The 19,559-nt window shown below is 37.8% G+C and overlaps 1 protein-coding gene across 3 annotated transcripts in view; it reads right to left on the bottom strand.

Moving 5' to 3' along the window:
- Nucleotides 1-752: 752 nt before the first annotated feature.
- CHIC1 (cysteine rich hydrophobic domain 1) overlaps nucleotides 753-19,559 on the bottom strand; it is a 125,226-nt gene continuing 106,419 nt past the window's right edge. The window contains exons 4-6 of one of the 3 annotated variants that reach the window (XM_032757191.2): nucleotides 8,489-8,545; nucleotides 8,158-8,217; nucleotides 753-6,909 (exon numbers count right to left, since the gene is read on the bottom strand). In XM_032757191.2, coding sequence (XP_032613082.1) covers nucleotides 6,859-6,909; nucleotides 8,158-8,217; nucleotides 8,489-8,545 — 168 coding nt within the window. In that variant the 3' untranslated portion in view covers nucleotides 753-6,858. Of the gene's footprint in view, nucleotides 6,910-8,157; nucleotides 8,218-8,488; nucleotides 8,546-17,683; nucleotides 17,751-19,559 lie in introns of those variants that run through there. The other 2 variants (XM_058441407.1, XM_032757192.2) reach the window with 2 other exon arrangements.

The following is a 19,559-nucleotide window of genomic DNA, read 5'->3' as shown; positions in this document are numbered from 1 at the left end:
CAACACTTCAGTGGAGGAAGTAACTGCAGGTGTGGTAAAAACAGCACGAGGATTAGAAGTAGAGCCTGAAGATGTGACTGAATTGCTGCAATTTCATGATAAGGCTTGAATGGATGCTCATCTTACAGATTAGCAAAAAAGTGGTTTCTTGAGATGGAATCTACTCCTGGTGAAAATGCTGTGAATACTGTTGAAATGACAACAAATGATTTAGAATATTACATAAACTTAGTTGATAAGTAGTAGCTAGGTCTGACGGGACTGACTCCAATTTTGAAAGTTCTGTGGGTAAAATGCTATCAATCAGTATTGCATGCTGCAGAGAAATCTTTTGTGAAAGGAAGAATCAAGCAATATGGCAAACTTCACTGTCTTAGTTTAGGAAATTGCAAAAGCCACCCTAACCTTCAGCAATAGCCATCAACATAAAAAAAACCCCACAAACAAAATTTATGACTGAAGGTCAGATGATCATAGTTTTTTAGCAATATAATTTTTAAATATGCACTGGGAAACCCCAATATTTGTGTGACTTATTTTGGTTGTCTGGAACTGAATTCACACTTCTCTGAGGCATGTGTTTATGGCATAAAATACTTCCAGGATTGAACATTAACACTAGTATATGTGGAAAAAGGCCAGATATAAAATGCAATTTTTAAAAGGAAGCCTAAATTAATTGCCTTATAATGATGGACATATAGGGAAGGGAAGAAAGGAAGATGCATCAAAAAAACACAGAATTCAACTCATTAACATAGATTTACACTTTATTTTAAATTTGCATCCTGAGATAATAAAATTTTATCTGACAAGTGAACAATGACAGAAGCAGCAGTGAAAGTTTCAGAGAGGCAGGTATCCTTCATTTTGGCACAGCTGTATATAGATTGAGTTTTTCCAGGGAATTCATTCCTGGACTTAAGGGAGAAAAAATGAATTCATTCCACAGGCTATGTAACAATGCAAGATGCATGAAAGTTCTTAGTTTGGATGAACATATCCACTATTATTCTTTTCTGGTAAAGCTGTCCCAACAGGAATCCTCTGACAAAAAGTCAAAATCCTAGGCTTCTCCACCAGATATTTTTATCAATGCCCACTCTCTAGTTACCTGGATATCCTGTTCTTGCAGCCAGATTCATATTTGTATGTGGTTAGTCCAAGGAGGGCAAATTCGCTCGTAGATTATATGCTTTCAAACACTTGTTACTTGTTTCAAAGTCCAGGCATTAAAACAATTTTACACTATTTGCATACTAGAAAAAATGGAAAATAAAAAGTCGAGATAAAAACAAAGAAATAAAATAACATTTGAGAAATTATTGCCTTGATTCATCATGTTGAATTTATATACAGAACTACTTTAAGAGTCAGAAATTGATATTTAGTCCAATGCTAGAATATGACATTATAACATTTTCCACATTTGTAATCCTATATATGTGTGTATGTATAAGCAACATGTACTGCAGGTGTACACACCTAAATAAATTAGGCCAGTGATATTCTAAAACAGAAAAAAAACTGAAGGCAAATTCTAACCTGAAGTTATATAGCCTAATATAGCCAAAACACACAAACACAGACATTTCATTATTTAGAGACTAGGTAAGCAATCTGTGGAGAGGATCAAATAATCTTAATTCCTTTATAAAAGTGGTTCCCAACATTTTCACCATAAGAATCCCTTCATTATTCTTTTCCCATGTTTCCAAGTATTTAATAAGTTGCATATAATAGGATTTCTTATTTTATTATTAATCAAAAACATACTGCCATTCACAGCTTTTGAGAGAATATAGGCAAAATGCATGGAAATTCAATGTCTTAACTGGCTTGTGAAGCAGGAATATTATGGGTAAATGTATAATTTCTAATATACTTTTTGAAATATTACAAAAAGCTCAAGGATACCCTCCACTGCTACCATCTGCTGAAGTTGGGAACCACTGATTTACATCCACCTGCTTTCCTCCCTAAATATGTATTAACATAATATAATTACCCACGTTTAACACATAGGGGATTAATAACAAAATTTACTATTAAAACAATAGATCAACTGCAACAGTCATTCTGTAGGACCTGACTGAGAAAGAAAACATAGCATGGATTTAAAGAAATCTATTTAGAAATTATATAATTATGATATCCAGTATATCTTTCAGTCAACTTCAAAGCACACTAATATATGAAAATATCCTCAATTCCCCTGTGAGGTAGGTCCAGATTATCGTCCCCACTTCAACAATGAGGACGTGAGGTACAGAGGAATTAAGCAGCAGAGCCAATAATTAAACCAGAAGTGACTTGCATTTGAGTCCCATACCACTTTCCTTTCCACCTAATTTTATCAATTTGTCCAACAGATCTTTTTCAGGGTATGGAATTTGATTAGACACTAAAGTAAATGTTGGATAGGATATGAAATCTTTACATAAATGCCAAAGTGCATCCTCCAATATTTCCATTGTTGTTACAGCTATAATTCTTGCCTGAATACCAACTGCATAGACAGATTCTACACAGGCAAAGCACACAGACCTCAGTGCTCAGTTCCTAGGAAAACTACATTTACTCTTAGCATCACCAAGGAACTAAGGTCTAGCAAGCATCAGGTTCTTGGAGTCTGTGTGATAATTAACACGTCAGCCAGCAGCTAGTCAGCAAATCAAACTTTTACTGCATGCAAGGCACTGTGAGAGTTTCCACCAAGGACGGTAGATCTGAGAATAATCATTCTGAGATTCTACAAAGGAAAAATGTCCTAAGAATTCTTTGAATCACAGAATATTAAGTGATCTCTAATTTTTTGTCCAGCTCTAGGTTCCACCTCATAATTTTACAGAAGAAGAGACAGACATGCAATTAAGATGACCTGCCTGGGGCCCACAATATTAGATCATTTCCTCATATAGTATGAATTTGACAAAGTTCACAGAAAATGGAACATACTCACAGGGTGCCATCAAAACAAAAAGGCTGGCTCAGAATCAGGTAAGAAAAATTTGGGGCAAGATAAGATCATTCATTTTTATATACAGATACATATCAATTGTTTTAGTCCACATACTACATGAACAGGTATTAATAAAACCTATTCATTTTTGTGGAAAACTTCCCAACTGTTTGCTATTTAAAGGAACCCAAATAATTTGACAGTTGTTGCAAAATATTTTTAAAGTATACTTTTATAGGCATAAGAGAATCTAATTTCAATAAATTTGAGCACTTACAATCAAATTAGCAAAAAGTATTTCCACTATGTGAAACTGCTCCAGTTAATCAGGTGAATATAATTTCTATATCCTCCTAGGTCAATATAGTACATTTTAATACAATATTGTTTGAGAGCTTTATGTTCAAGTAGTGAGGTTTTATTTTTTTTAAATGACAGCTTATTCATAAACAAAATAAAAATGCTAATGATCTTTTAAAGCTTTCATACATTTGTTCAAAGGCTTACACGTTTTTAAACTTTATTCAAATTTCATCAAAAATGGTAGATAAAACAGTTTGATTGCTCAGATAGTAGTGTTTACAGGCCATAATAATATGAATAGTATGTACATTAAATACTTAAATGGGTTTTGGTGGGGCTTTAATCAAAGACAACTGTCCTTCCAGGACTAAATTAAATTACATGTTTACTAGCATTAGAATTATACTGTTCTTTTAAGTGACTGACAGTCCAGTTCTGTAATATTTTGTCACTAATATATCATGATTGGGGAAAAGGAAGGAAAGAGGCTTTACATAATAAATAAAAGATAATACACTAGTAAAGTATTCTTAGACCTAGTTGAAAAGGATGATTTCTAATCTAATGATCTACCAATTCATTTATTATGCTTCCTTACACATAATGTGTTATCTTTGTTCTGAAAAGACAAGGCACTTCTCCATCTTCTTCTAAAGTTTTACTACAGTGGTCTCTTCCCTAAATTAGCGTAAGTGTTAGGAGGGAACAAAGAGTGGAGATATATCTGGGATGGAGTTAATAAATCTGTAAATAACACTTGCCCATATTAGTTATTAGGAATAAACATGTTATTGGCTTTTAGGACAAGCTTAAAAATAGCCAGTTGGACAAATTTATTAAGCCAGAATCTTGGGCCAAATGAGAAACATTGGAACATTAATTTTAAAAAACAATTTTAGCTTGTAACCTCAAAGCCTTGTGAGATTTATATACTTTGGCAAATACATGTTGTTTTGCTCTGAAAACTATCACAAGTTTCATAAAGGAATATTATGTAACAAAGAAATTCAAAATTACTTTCTTCAGTCTAAAAACAACTTTCACAAAAGTATGTTACTAACCTAATGGAAAATTACAAGCATGTTCTGTCCTAAGCATAACAGAAAAAAGGCTCCATGGGGGAGGAATTAATCACCAGTGTGCTGTGTCATTTTAGCATTCATTGCAACCAATTTCACTGAAAACAAAGCAACCCCCCCAAACATTACAAAATACTCAATTGCTAATCAGCCCCCTGCAAAGGAAAATAGTTTGAAAAAGTAGTCATACAAGAGAGGAAAAAAATTGGTATTTTTTTGGGTAGTTGAAGAAACTAAGATGAGTCAACCACCATAACGAACAATAAAATAATAAACTTGAGTGATTAGAATAGGCTTTAAAATTAAGTTTACACATGCTGACAAATGGTTTTTGTGACAAATGCTACTGTAATTTGTATTATACTGTGTCATTTCCAGATACACTCTATTCCCATTCTCAATAATTGTTTCATGGAAACAATTCACTTCCTGCTGTTCTTTGAGCAAAACCAAGTGTGATTTATACATGGCAGAAAAAGCTCCCATGACCATCATATGATCAAATTCTAAGGTTACAGAAAAAAATAAGATTTCTAAGGACCAACACTTAAAAGCAATTATTCTATCAGTGAAAATGAGACATTTTGTATTATGCTGAAAATCGATTTTGGTATTAAAATATCACAGTTTGAAGCATAAATTTGATAACATTAGCTGGAACATAAACCTCAGATATAATTTTTCCCTGACCTTAGCTATAAAACAAGACATTTGGTATACATTTTCAGAGGCTTCTACCTTGTCTATAAAAATACACCTTCAATTTTGCAGCAGGCAAACACATGATATTTGCAAGGCATACACATTACTAAAGGTTAGAGATTGGGGTGACTGGCATAGAGGTAATGGGGCACAGAGGAAGGTGGAAAAGTGTTTGTGCAAACAATTATAATCACATATCAAATAGTGTCTTCTTTTTCTCTCTTTTTTAAACTGGTCAAGGACTGTGGATTTCAAATTAGGCATAAATTTTAAGAGTGGCTTAAAAAGGCTTGACCTTGTATGAAGAAATGATTGTTCACTTCACTGAGATGAATCTTGCCTAAAAGGTTTACTAAAAGCAGTAAGAGTAAGATGACAAAATATTGAGCCCTAGACACTTTTATTTTTAGCACTATGAATTACAAATAATGCCTACAAACAGGCATACATTTGCAGTTGAGTTAATGTGATATAAAGCTTTCATTATACTGAATTTTCAAATTCTAGTTGTGTGGTGCTAGCAATCATTTTAATTGTGAAGAAAAATAGATGTACCAAATAAATGTTACATTTGTGCTGAATTTATAAACTAAAATACTTTTGTCTAAACACTTGTCTTTCCTCATTAATGTTTTATAAAAGATCTTCAAAAACAGAATTGAGAATTTTTTTTCAATTATGAATCAGCTGCTATACTCTTTAGCTACAGTTTCTCAATTAGTTCTCTCTCTTTCTCAAACTAGAATATCAGGGCTGCAGAAAGGTGTTAGTGGCTTTCAAGAGGGTCTAGATATCTTCTGAAGATGTCTGAAATCTCAAAATACTCCTTAAAGGTCATAATTGTGTGTATTTTCAAAGGAAGAAAAGGCTAATAAATGCAGGATAGTGAGACTGTGAAATGTGTCAGATGTCAAATAATTTTTTTGTGGGAAGGAGTAGAGAACAAAATGGAAATTATTAAATGAAATGGAAAAATAAAGGTCATGGTTTCAGGTGCAATACAGAATATCTGAGATAATAATTTCAATTTTAATCCACTTGTTACAAAGGGCAACCTTGCCCTACACCTGAAATTCTTAACATACTCTTTATGGCCTTGCCACAAAACAGCATGTTAGCAGTCTCTACATTCAAAGGGATGCTTGCAAACTTCATTCATATTAAAATCTACGTAAAATTGTTGGCAATACAATAAGAGTAATATTACATTATGTAAACCATGGCATACCACATTTTACATTATGCAAAGAGGCAATATTTACAAGTCTTTAGGAGTTTAAGTATTTTATCCACTAACATAAGTGATAAAGCAAAGTGCAGGACAAAACCAGTGCCATTAATTGCATGTCCTTTAAAAGCATGTCCTTTAAAAGCAGAGTAAAACCATTTCTAAAAGCGACCAAAAGCTTAAGTTTGTCCAGTAAGGGATTACAGAGCATCAAGTAGCCTAGAAAAATGGTGCAAGTTTAGAAACAATGAGTATGAAAATTATAAGGCAGCATGCTCAGAACAAGTTTTTGTTTTTTAAACACCAACACTGATGATTTATCTTTAATGGCAACTATCTATATATGTATATGCACACACGCATGTGTGTGTATTTAAAATTGAGAGTGCAAAACACAAGCCTCATTGAAAGACAAAAAAGATGTGCAAATTTTCTTCATAAACCAACACAAAAGAGCAAGAAGAATATTCTACCATTATAAAGAATAAGTTGAACACAGCAAAGGAGACCATCTTCATTCCAAATCTACAAGGCACTAAGGGTAGGAAATGACAGGTAACACAGAAGTGACTGGATAAAACTCCTCAGTCAGGTCGGAATATGGGATATTTTGGTAAGAATTCTATTAGTATTACCTGCAAAATAAAAACAAGAATATATTTACAAAATATTTTTCATTTAATATAACTTATAAATAACCCAGAAAGTCTATAATCATTTTTCATAGGACAATATTTCAATCCTGCACCATATAAAGTAAGTGAAATACATGAAAAAATTATGTAAAGAACTTAAACCACAAGTTGTTATTAGATTGGCAATTTAAAAATTAAGCTGGCAAACAAAACTACTTATTGTAGCTAACAGATTTTACTATCTGATTTACAATAACTATTTGTCTAGGTTCACAGGAGCAAACTCCATTAAATTATATTATGTTTTCCCCCCACACCCCTATCTTTTTGTTAGCAAAGTAGAGATTAAAAAAATGCTATACAGATTAAAAAATGCCTTTATATTAGATTTATATATTTTTCAATTAAAGCAACTGATATTAGTTGGAGATTACTATTGTTCACAAGTTGTGAAAAATTAATGTGCCCAGATCAATTGAGTAAAACATATTAATTACAAAAGGTATGAAAATATAATTTTAAAAAACTCAGATATTTTTGAATGTTTTATCTATAATGAATTTTAGACTTGTGGTCATATGTATATTTTCCCTAAAATTATTCAAAGTGTAGAGAGATACCATGATAATCCTTACTTATGAAACACACATGGAATGTTTATTATTAAATATATACTACATATTGGAAGTTTGGATAAATTTAATATTCATTTCAATGTTAATTATGCTAAATTGATCACATTGGCTATATGTGAATTTATGTTTTATGACTAAGATTGTATAGCTTTCAGTTAAAACAAAAATTAGAACCTACAGTTTCTTCACTAAAAGTTAAATGTCAGCCAAAAAAATAAATAAATAAAGCCAGTAATAGGAATCCAGAATGCAGATGTCAACTCCTATTTTATGCAAGTTTTGACAAGATTACATTTAGAAATATTTGTTCAACAGCAGCCTTCCCCACCACCACACATGCTATGGTTTGTGCCTATGTTAAATGATTAAGGTTGTACAATGTTTTCATTTTAGCATACTAACTGAAACTTTTCTAAGATCCAAATGATTGTTAGCTTTCAAGATATTTTAGGTTGGCTACAAATCTAAAGAAGATAGAAGAAAACTTCTATATTTCAATGGACAAAAGTTCTGGCTGAGGAGAAAAAAGAAGGAATAGTTGACAAATGATAAACACAGGAAAATGGTACATTTAGAATGAATAAAAAAAAATTAAAAACAACCTCATACTTACATACTCCATCATATTGCTAGTTTCACATTTCCTCTTAGTCAACTTCCAGTGCAAAGCAAGCTAAGAAAGTATAGTCTTGTTAAGAATTTTTATATTAATTTAAACTAATTACAACCTATACATTTGAATAAATCACTAAAAACAATCCAGGAAAAGTACAGGATACAAAACAGAGCACTTAAAAATACCTTGTAAAGAATATATATTAAAAATTGAGTATTAATTCTCTAATCCATTCCTTTGTGGCCTAAAAATTCCCATTTTGTATTTATTTTTCAATTTAATACTGCAAATATATGAATGGGGCACTTATTTGCTTAAAATTTCTTACCTTGTGATATAATCTGTTATTTTCCCATTCTATTAACTTCTGAATTGATCTTCTGGTCTAAGAAAAATGATCAAGACTTTGTTACAAGATGATCTGAAGAGCTTTGTAAACTATGTGCATCTATATTTTTCTGCCTACTTGTAACATCCCATTACTTTCTCCTTGTTTTTCTATTAGAAATGAGAAATAAGCAATATCAGTGGCAGAAAATGCTAAAAGGGAGTAAGATTTGGATGCCTATTATAATAAGATTATCTACCTATCAATCAGATTTTTATATATGCTTTTTAAAATGAAATATGTATGAATTTCTTTGTGTTGTGAGGCCATCTACTGGACTACTGTGAAAACCTAAACAATATACTAACTTGAGATAGTAGTCCATTTATGAATTTAATCTAGATTTTCACATAACTGTCATAGGATTACTTTAAATAATCATCTAATGCCAAGCTAATCTAATTTCTCATGGAAAGTTTTCCTACCACAGCTCCTGGCACAATACCTGTCATATAGCATTCAGTCAAGGTCTATAGGATGAATAAAGCAAGCCAACATATATCAGAATTTCCACTGAAAAGAACATGTTAAATACAGCCAGTGGAAAAACTTATACTTAGAAAAATATAAATCAGAGAAGCAGTAATGTAGCAAAGAGGGGGACAGAGACTGAGTTTCTTCATTTAGAATCTGTATATTTTGTAGGGAGTACATAATGTTAAAAAAACTTTTCAAAATATTAAAATAAAAGATGACACCTACCTAGCCCATCAAGGACATTGCCAACACCAGTGTGCCCTGAGAACTAATGCACCCACCCACTGGCCCACCGCAGACACTGCCAGCACCTACATCCTCCTCCCAGGGCCCCAAGGACTATCTGGCCTGGGAACCTGAAGAGCAAACTTCTTGGCCCACTGGGACCTGCATGCCCTGAGTGAGGGCCTGAGGACTGGCCCATCCAGGGCCTGCTGCCACCACTTTTTACACCTGCATGGCCCACCCATGGTCCAAAGATTGACATACTCAGGGCAAGCCAAATGCCAGTGCCCCACATGCACCATCTAGGGGCTTGAGGACCAGTCTACCTGGCATTGCTGTCCCAAACAAAGCCTTACCACAGCCTCCACAATCAACTGCAGCCTGAGCCACTAAGGAACTCAAAGACACTGCTGAAATTGATTACAGCTGAAGTAATCAAAGGAGATTACACTGTGCTGCCCATGCAGAACCAAAGCCAAAGCACCCTACCCAACCAACATTATAGATACATCTACAGGAAAAACTCTTTCTCTATGGGAGCTACTCCATACAAATGAATGAAGTGGCAATTATAGCAGATGTGGATATCAATGTAAGTACAAAAAAAAAAAAAAAAACAACCTCCAAAAGGACACAATAATTTTCCAGCAACAGACTCCAAAGAAAATCAAATTTATGAAGTTCCTGAAAAGGCATTAAAAATGATCTTAAGAAAATTGAGATATAAGAAAACAAACAAGATTTAAAACTCAGGAAAGCAATTAAAAATCTAATGAGAAATCCAACAAAGATATCATTAAAAGGAACAAAACAGAAATTCCAGAACTGAAGAATTCAATGAATGAAATTACAGATACAATAGGGAGCTTCAACAATAGACTAGACAAGCAAAAGACAATTTCTGAACTTGAAGACAAATCTTTTGAAATAACCTAGGCAGGAAAAACAGGATAAAAAGAAAAAGAATAAAGAAAGCCTTTGTGACACCATCAAACAAACAAATTTTTGAAGTGTGGGAGTTCTAGAAGAGAAGAGATGGATAAAAAAACGTATTCAATGAAATAATAACTGAAAACTTCCCAAGTCTTGGAAGAGATATAGACATCCAAATACAGAAAGCTCAAAGACTCCAAAAGAGATTTAACTGAAAAGGTCGTCTTCAAGGCACATCATAGTCAAACTGTCAAAGTCAGAATCAGAATTCCAAAAACAGCAAGAGAAATGCAGCAAGTCACATATAAGGGAATTCACATCAACTAACAGGAGATTTCTCAGCAGAAACCTTGCAGGCCAGGAGAGACTAGACAGATCATCTGAACAGAGAATTAAAAAACAAACATCAGACTTAAACTGCACTATAGACCAAATAGACCTAATAGACATTTACAAAACATTTCATCCAACAATTGCAGGATACACATTCTTCTCATCAGCACATGGAACATTTTCCATGACAAAAAACATGTTAAGTAAAAAACTGTCTCAAATGTAAGAAAATCAAAATCATATCAAGAATCTTCTCAGACCACCATAGAATAAAACCAGAAATCAATAACAAGAGGAAATTTGGAAACTGTACCAATACATGGAAATTAAATAATGTGCTCCTGAAAGACCACTAGGTCAATAAAGAAATTAAGGAGAAAATAAAGTTTCCAAAAATGAAAAGGAAAAGCACACCAAAACCTGTAAGATACAGCAAAAGCAATATGAAGAAAGAAGTTTATAGCAATAAATGCCTACATCAAAACAGTAGATTTGAAAGAAAGAATATAATGATGCACCTCAAGGAACTAGAAAAGCAAGAACCAACCAAACCTAAAATTAGAAGGAAAAAATAATATAGATCAAAGCAGAAAAAAATAGAGACTAAAAAATATGAAAGATAAATGAAAGAAAAAGTTGGTTCTTAAAAAGATAAAGTAGACAAACCATTAGCTAGACTAAGAGAAAAAGAAAAGCCAAATAAAGGGGGAGGGGCCAAGATGGCCGATTAGAAGTAGCTGTGGTCCACCACTCTCAAGGAGAGGAATGAAAGGGGTGAGTGAATATAGCACCTTCAACTGAAATATCTAGGTTCTCACGTTGGGACTGATTAGAGAAATAACTCGACACACAGAGAACAAAAGCAGGGTGGGGCAATGGCCCACCTGGGAGTGACATGGAGCCAAGAGAAACCCCACCCCCAGCCAAAGGAAGCAGTGAGTGACTGTGTGACCCTGGGAAACCATGCTTCTCTCACAGATCTTTGCAACCCATAGATCAGGAGATCTCTTTGTGAGCCCATGCCACCAGAGCCTTGGGTCCAACACAGAGCTGTATGGAGTCTTGCAGAGCAGCTGCTCCGGCACGCACAGAGACCCAGCAGCTTTGCATACTCTGGCCCGGAGATCCCCAATGAATGTGTCTGCAACTCAGGCAAGACAGGAGGTTTGCATATATGCCTAGGAAGGGGGTAGAGTCCAGGGAGCCGAGCAGCATGTTCTGCAGGCCACATTTCCACCTCACTTCACAAGATAATAACCACTGGCTTGGCATCCTAGTCGGCCTCAGGCAACAGGGAGAGGGACAGGTGCCATCTCTGCCATTTGGTCAACTCAGCTGTTCTAGCCTGTGGGCTTTGTAGAGTCCAAATGGTCTGGAGGAGAAAGGGGTTCCCCAGCAACGCAGCACAGTGGCTTGGCCAGATTGTTTCACTAGACTGCTTCTTTAAATGGGACCAAATCCATTCTTCCACAATGGGCAGGACCTCCCAGCCGGATCCTCCAGCCACACCTACAGGCAACTATTAGGGATAGAGCTCTGATCTCTCCCTGAGACATAGTGTGGTGGGGGGTGGGCAGGGGGTGGAGGAGGAGGGTCACCACCTGGTTTGGCTGGACAACTCAGCAGTTCCACCATGTGAGCTTAGACAGTCCAAACAATCCAGATGAGGAAGGGTCCCCTGAGTAGTGCAACATAGTGGCTTTGCCAGATTGTAGCCAGACTGCTTCTTCAAGCAGGGCACTGATCCATTCCTCCTCACTGGGCAGAACCTCCCAGCAGGACCTTTCAGCCATGCCTGCTGGCACCTATTAGGGACAGAGCTCTGATCTCTCCCTGTGATGGAGTGCCCGGGAGAGAGGAAAGCCACCACTTGGGTTGGTTGGTCACTCAGCTGTTCCAGCCTGCTAGCTTTGGAGAGTCCAAGCGCACAGGGGCAGACATGGTTCCCCACTGTGACACAGCTGTTCTGTTAAGGCGTGACCAGACTGCTTCTTTAAGTGGGACCCTGATCCACTCCTCCTCCTGAGGTGCGTCCTCCAAGCTGGAACCTCTGGCCACCCCTCCCCACCTCTCCCTGGGATAGAATGCCTGAGGGGCGAGGCAGGCTGCCAACTTGGCTGTTTGGGCTTATCAGCTGGTCTAGCCTGTGGGCCTTGAAAAGCCCAAACTGATCGGGGGCTGAAGGGATCACCAACATAGCATAGCTGCTCTGCCAAAATGCAGCTGCTCTGCCAAAATGCAGCTTAAGTGGGTGCCTGATCTTGTTCCTCCTGACTGGGAGAGACCATCAAACGAGTCTCCAGTTACCTTCTACAGGCATGTTCAGGCTGGCAAAAGGTCAGTACTGCCCTGGAATGGAGCTTCCAGAGGAATAGGCTGACTGCCATCTTTTCTGTTTTGCAGTATTCACTAGTGATACCTCCAGGTATGAGAAAACTGAGGCAACTAGGGTCTAGAGCGGACCCCCAGCAAACTGCAGCAGCCCTATGGAACAGAGGCCAGACTATCAGAAGAAAAACAAAGAGAAAACAACAATAAAAAAACACAAAAACCCCATCCAAAGGTCAGCAACCTCAAAAATCAAAGATAGATAAGCCCACAAAGATGAAAAAGAACAAAAAAATGCTAAAAACTCAAAAATCCAGAGTGCCCCTGTTCCTCCAAATGACCACAACACTGCTCCAGCAAGGGCTCAGAACTGGGCTGAGGCTGACATAGCTGAAATAACAGAAGTAGGCTTCAGAAGGTGGGTAATAATGAAATTTGCTGAGCTAAAGGAGCAAGTTGTAACCCAATGCAAAGAAGCTAAGAATTATGATAAAACAATACAGGAGCTGACAGCCAAAATAGCCAGTTTAGAGAGGAAAATAACTGACATGTTAGACCTGAAAAATATACTACAAGAACTTCACAATACAATCACAAGTATTAATGGCAAAGTAGACCAAACAAAGGAAAGAATGTCAGAGCTGGAAGACTATCTTTCTGAAATAAGCCGGGCAGACGGCAATACAGATAAAAGAATGAAAAGGAATGAACAAAACCTCTGAGAAATATAGAATTATGTAAAGCGATGGAATCTATGACTGATTGGAGTACCTGAAAGAAACAAGAATGGAACCAAGTTGGAAAACATACTTGAGGATATCATCTAAGAGCACTTCCCCAAACTAGCTAGACAGGCCAACATTCAAATTCAAGAAATGCAGAGAAACCCAGTAAGATACTCCACGAGATCATCCCCAATGTATGATCATCAGATTCTCCAAGGTTGAAATGAGAGAAAAAATGTTAAGGGTAGCCAGAGAGAAAGGCCAAGTCACATACAAGGGGACGACTAAGAGCAGTCTTCCATGAGACTAAGAGCAGACCTCTCAGTGAAAAACCTTACAAGCCAGAAGAAATCAGGGGCCAATATTCAACATTCTTAAAGAAAAGAATTTTCAACACCCAAATTCATGTCTGGCCAAACTAAGCTTCATAAGCAAAAGAGAAATAAAAACCTTTTCAGACAAGCAGATGCTGAGGGAATTTGTTACCACCAGACTTCCCCTGCAAGAGCTCCTGAAGAAAGCACTAAATATGGAAAGGAAAAACTGTCATCAGCCACTACAAAAACATACTTAAGTACATAGACCAATGACACAAGGAAGCAATCACATAAACAAGTTTGCAAAATAACCAGCTAACATCATGATGAAAAAAATCAAATCCATACATAATAACACTAACCTTAAATGTAAATGGCTAAATGCCCCAATTAAAAGACACAGAATGACAAGCTGGATAAAGAACAAAGACATATTGGTATGCTGTCTTCAAAAGACCCATCCTACATGCAAAGACAAAAATATGCTAAAAATAAAAGGATGGAAGAAAATTTACTAAGCAAATGAAAAGCAGAAAAAAGCAGGGGTTGCAATCCTAGTTTCTGAAAAACCAGACTTTAAATCAACAAAGATCAAAAAAGACAAAGGAGGGCATTACATAATGGTAAAGGGTTCAATTCAACAAGAAGAGTTAACTACCTAAATATATATGCAATCAATACAATAGCACCCACATTCATAAAGCAAGTTTTTAGACACTTTCAAAAGGCTTAGACTCCCACACAATAATAGTGAAAGATTTTAACACCCCACTGACACTGTTAGATAATTGAGATAGAAGATTAACAGACATTCAGGACTTAAACTCAGCTCTGGATCAAGTGGACCTGATAGATATCTAAGAACTTTCCACCCCTGAAACAACAGAATATACATTCTTCTCATCGCCACATGGTATTTACTCTAAAATTGATCTCATAATTGGAAGTAAAACACTCCTCAGCAAATGCAAAGAACAGAAATCATAAAAGTTTCTCAGAGCACAGACAAATCAAATTAGAACACAAGATTAAGAAATTCACTCAAAACCACTGTGATGGTTATTACTGAGTGTCAACTTGGTTGGACTGAAGGATACAAAGTATTGATCCTGGGTGTGACTGTGATGGTGTTGCCAAAAGAGGTTAACATTTGAGTGAGTGGGCTGGGGAAGGCAGATCCACCCTTAATCTGGTGGGCACAATCTAATCAGCTGCCAATAAATATAAAGCAGGCAGAAAAATGTGAAAAGGAGAGACTCGCCTAGCCTCCCAGCCTACATCTTTCTCCCATGCTGGATGCTTCCTACCCTTGAACACTGGACTCCAAGTTCTTCTGTTTTGGGACTCGGACTGTCTCTCCTTCCTCCTCAGCTTGCAGACAGCCTATTGTGGGACCTTGTGATTGTGTAAGTTAATATGTAATAAACTCCCCAATACAATCACACAACTGCATCGGAACTGAACAATGTGCTCCTAAATGACTCTTGGGTACATAATGAAATTAAAGCAGATGTAGGAGATTGGTCATGGTGGTGGGAGAAATTATAGAAAAAATGCAAACCTTGTTGGAAGGCTGGGAGGTTTTGCAAAAGCTTCGAAAGATAATTTGGCTGAAGGCAGCCAAATTCTCTTATCCAGAGCCTGAGAGCAAACAGTAGATAACAAGGAAGTGTAAAGGAACTGATCTAGATAAGTTAGTTTACTTAGGCCTCAGAACCTGGCCTTTAATCATTTGTTTGCAGGACTGCTCTCTCCAGGGGGGCGACCATGTTAATTACCCACAAGTGTGTTGACTCAAAGCCTTTGTCATTAAATCTGTACTAAATAAATCCCCACAGCACTGGCTTGTCAGGGCCACAGCTGCTGGGACTCTTTATGGTGCCCTTCTTGGTGTCTGTGGGTGCCCCAGACCCCTAGCCATGCGACCAGGCAAAAAACCTGTGTCTGTGTACATTTTTTCAGCCATCATTCTGCCAGGGTCTGCTGGTCCGACCCAGCAGCTGGTGCCCTGTGGGAGAAATAGCTGCAATGGATCGCAATGGAACCCTTGAAAACGAAGATGAAGAGACTGCACAGTCAGTAAGTCATTGGTGCCTGCTCGGGATTTGCAAGTTTGAGGACGTTGTTCATGCTAAGGTTTCATCATGGGACAACAGTTATCAGCTCAACAGCAACAGTATATAAAAGTATTGAAACAGCTGCTTAAAGCTAGTGGAGCCTCGATTTCGCAGGCTTAATTAAGGGACCTAATGCAAACTGTTGTTTCCCATAACCCATGATTCCCGGAAGAAGGTATGCTAGATGTAGAGCTCTGGGAACAAGTGAAGAGAAATCTTCAAGAACATCATGTACAAGGGCAATGGGTCCCAGTAACATCTCTAGTAGTATGGGCTTTAGTAAGGGCTGCTTTGGTCCCACTATACACAGAAGAGCCTAAAAGGAGGAGGGAAGAGGAACCATCACCTGCCTTTCCAACTCCACCTCCCTCAGCCTTGCCGTTTCTGGGCAAAAATAATAAAGAGGAAAGGGAGGTTTTGCCTGAGCCCCCTCCTCCAATAAATTGGAAAAAAGACAAAGGATACACTACAGTTATGGGACCCTGTCTTAGGCAAGTGGCATTAGAAGGGGAGCTCTTGGCCTGCCTGTTAATGCAAAATTGACAAGGCAATCAGGTATATAAACCCATTTCTTTTAACGTTTATAAAAAGATAAGCATTAAAGCAAATGGAGTTGCTAGCCCATTTATGAAAGGAATAATTGAAGCCATGGCAGACAACTTCTGTATGACCCCATGGGACTAGTCAGTGCTAGCTAAAACAACTTTGGAGCCCAGCCAATACCTCCTCTGGAGGGCAGAATATGATAAGTTGTGCGAACAACAAGCCAACCAGAATCAAGTGGCCAGGCAAGACACAACCACTGCTATGCTCCAGGGGAGGGGGTCCCCATTCCAATGAACAACAACAACTAAATTCTGATCCCCAGGTCTATACACAAGTGTCTTTGTGTGATCTCAGGGCTTGGGACTGAATTCCCCAAAGTGGAGTTCAACAGGGATCTTTTGTAAATGTTCGACAAGGGCCTCAGGAGCCATTTGTTGAATTTATCAATTGGTTAACCCAGGCAATTAAGAGACAAATTAGTCACACCCAGGCCACTGATGTCTTATTGTTGCAATTGGCTTATGAAAATGCTAACATCGACTGCCAGCAAGCAATGCAGGCAATCAGAGGAAAGGCAGCCACAGTCGGGGAACTTATACGAGCATGTCAACTGGTGGGGACTAAAACACACAAAGCCAAAATATTGGCTATGGCATTAAGGCCTCCTGAAGTGAAAAGGGAGAGAAACCCAAATTGTTTTCTATGTGGAGAGCCAGGTCATATGAAGCGGGAATGCCCCCCAATAATAGAGACTGAGGTAACTCAGGAAAACAACCCATTTCTATATGCCCTGATGTAAAAAGGGAAACATTGGGCAAATCAATGCAGGTCCAAATTGATAAAAACAGCAACCCCATAAGTAACTTCATGAGGGACTGGTCCCAGGCCCTGCTCTAAATTGGAGCAATGCCAGTGGCTTTCCTCGGTCAGATGAAAAGCCCACAGTCCTCTCTCTCAGAGCTGCCACCACTGGGAGCACAGGACTGGACTTACTCTGCCCCAAAGAATTAGGGCTAAAAGAAGGAGAAGACCCTAAAAATGTTGCAACTGGGATCTGGGGCCCCTGCCTTCGGGAACAGTGGGATTAGTCCTAGGGCGATCAAGTCTATCCAGTAAAGGAATTAATGTGCTTACCGGGGTAGTGATTATCAAGGTGAGATACTAGTTATGATGGAATGTAAAGGTCTGCATATTCTTCCCCCTGGATCAAAGATAGCTCAGTTAATACTCTACCGTACTGGCTCCCCAACACCCAGGGAAAAGAAATGGGAAAGGGAAGTTTTGGAAGCACGGGAGCCACAGGAGTATATCTGAACCAATTAATCACTGATCAGAGACGCATGATTACCTTAAAACTTGGAAATAAAAATTTTACTGGCTTATTGGACACAGGGGTGGACATTTCGATAATCAGTCATCAAAACTGGACAGAAACTTGGCCTTGGGTCACTCAGAAACAAAAAATTGTCAGCGTCGGGGAAGCACACACAGCCAAGCAGACCACATGCCCCCTAACATGTTGCAATTCAGAGGGAAGAAAGGCAGTTATACAACCTCTAATCATGCCCATCCCTGTTAATCTTTGGGGAACGAGACCTATTAGCCCAATGGGGGAGTCACTCTGCAGACCCCTTTCTAATAATGGCCACTGTTATTATCCCTCCCCTACCCCTGACATGGCTCTCTCAAGATCCAATTTGGGTAGCACAGTGGCTTTTAAAGGGAGAAAAATTACAAAGAGCCCATGAATTAGTTGAGCAATTAAAAGCCGGCCATACAGAACAATCAAACAGCCCTTGGAATTCGCCCATCTTTGTCATTCCCCAAAAGTCTGGTAAATGGAGACTTTTGCATGACCTATGGGCTATCAATGCTAATTTGCAACCTATGGGACCCCTTCAACAGGGCCTCCCTTCCCCCATGGTGATTCCTCAAGATTGGCCTATAGTTGTTATTGACTTAAAAGACTGTTTTTATACTATTCCCCTTGCAGAACAGGACAGAGAAAAATTTCCATTTACAATACCAGCTATCAATAATGAAAGGCCAGCTCGCTGATTTCATTGGAAAGTGCTTCTTCAGGGAATGCCGAACAGTCCTACCACGTGTCAGTATCATGTAAATCAAGCTTTGCTCCCCAATAGAAAATAATTTCCTAATTGCACAATTATTCATTTTATGGATGATATTTTACTAGCAGCCCCAATGAGCCAGTACTTTTAAGTTTATATGCCTCTGTTGTAAAGAATACAGTTAAGAGGTTTAATCATAGCACCTGAAAAAGTACAAATGTTCTCTCCTTGGAAATATCTCAGGTACATCCTAACTTCCTGATGAGTAAGACCTCAAAAGGTTTAAATTAAATACTAGCAACTTGCACATCTTAAATGATTATCAGAAATTACTAGGCGATATTAACTGACTTCACCCCACCTTGGGCAAAACTACTGATAAGTTACAAAACCTGTTTTCTATCTTAAAGGGTGATGCTGCCCTAGACTCTTGAAGGTATTTAACTCCTGCAGCAAAAAGGGAAATAGAAGAAATACAGCAAGCTATTTCTCAGAGGCAACTAGATCGCGTAAGATCCACAATATTCAGTTCAGTTGTTTGTTTTTCCCACTAAACATTCCCCAACAGGGTTAACAGGACAGATGCCCCCAGGGCTGAGCTTTCTAGAACAGGTTTTTTGCTCACTACTGGGACTAAAACACTCTCTCCCTGTATCCAACTAGTTAGTAAAGTCATCCATTCAGGTGGCAGACGATGCAATCAGTTGCTAGGTTATGACCCTGATGTCATCAGAATTCCTTTAAGTAAAAAGCAATTCGAAGCAGTATTGCCCTTATCTTTAGACCTGCAAATAGCACTTTCTGATTACACAGGCCATATAGAGCATGCCCTTCCTGCTGATAAACTACTTCAGTTCTTGTCTCATACTTCTGTGGTTTTGCCTACAAAAATATTTCATTCCCCCATACCTAACGCTTTAACACTGTTTACGAATGGC

Source organism: Hylobates moloch, unplaced genomic scaffold, assembly GCF_009828535.3.
Source record: "Hylobates moloch isolate HMO894 unplaced genomic scaffold, HMol_V3 SCAFFOLD_7, whole genome shotgun sequence".
Taxonomy (NCBI): domain Eukaryota; kingdom Metazoa; phylum Chordata; class Mammalia; order Primates; family Hylobatidae; genus Hylobates; species Hylobates moloch.
The sequence above is the reverse complement of the archived record's forward strand: the minus strand, read 5'-3'. Positions and strand labels throughout refer to the sequence as shown.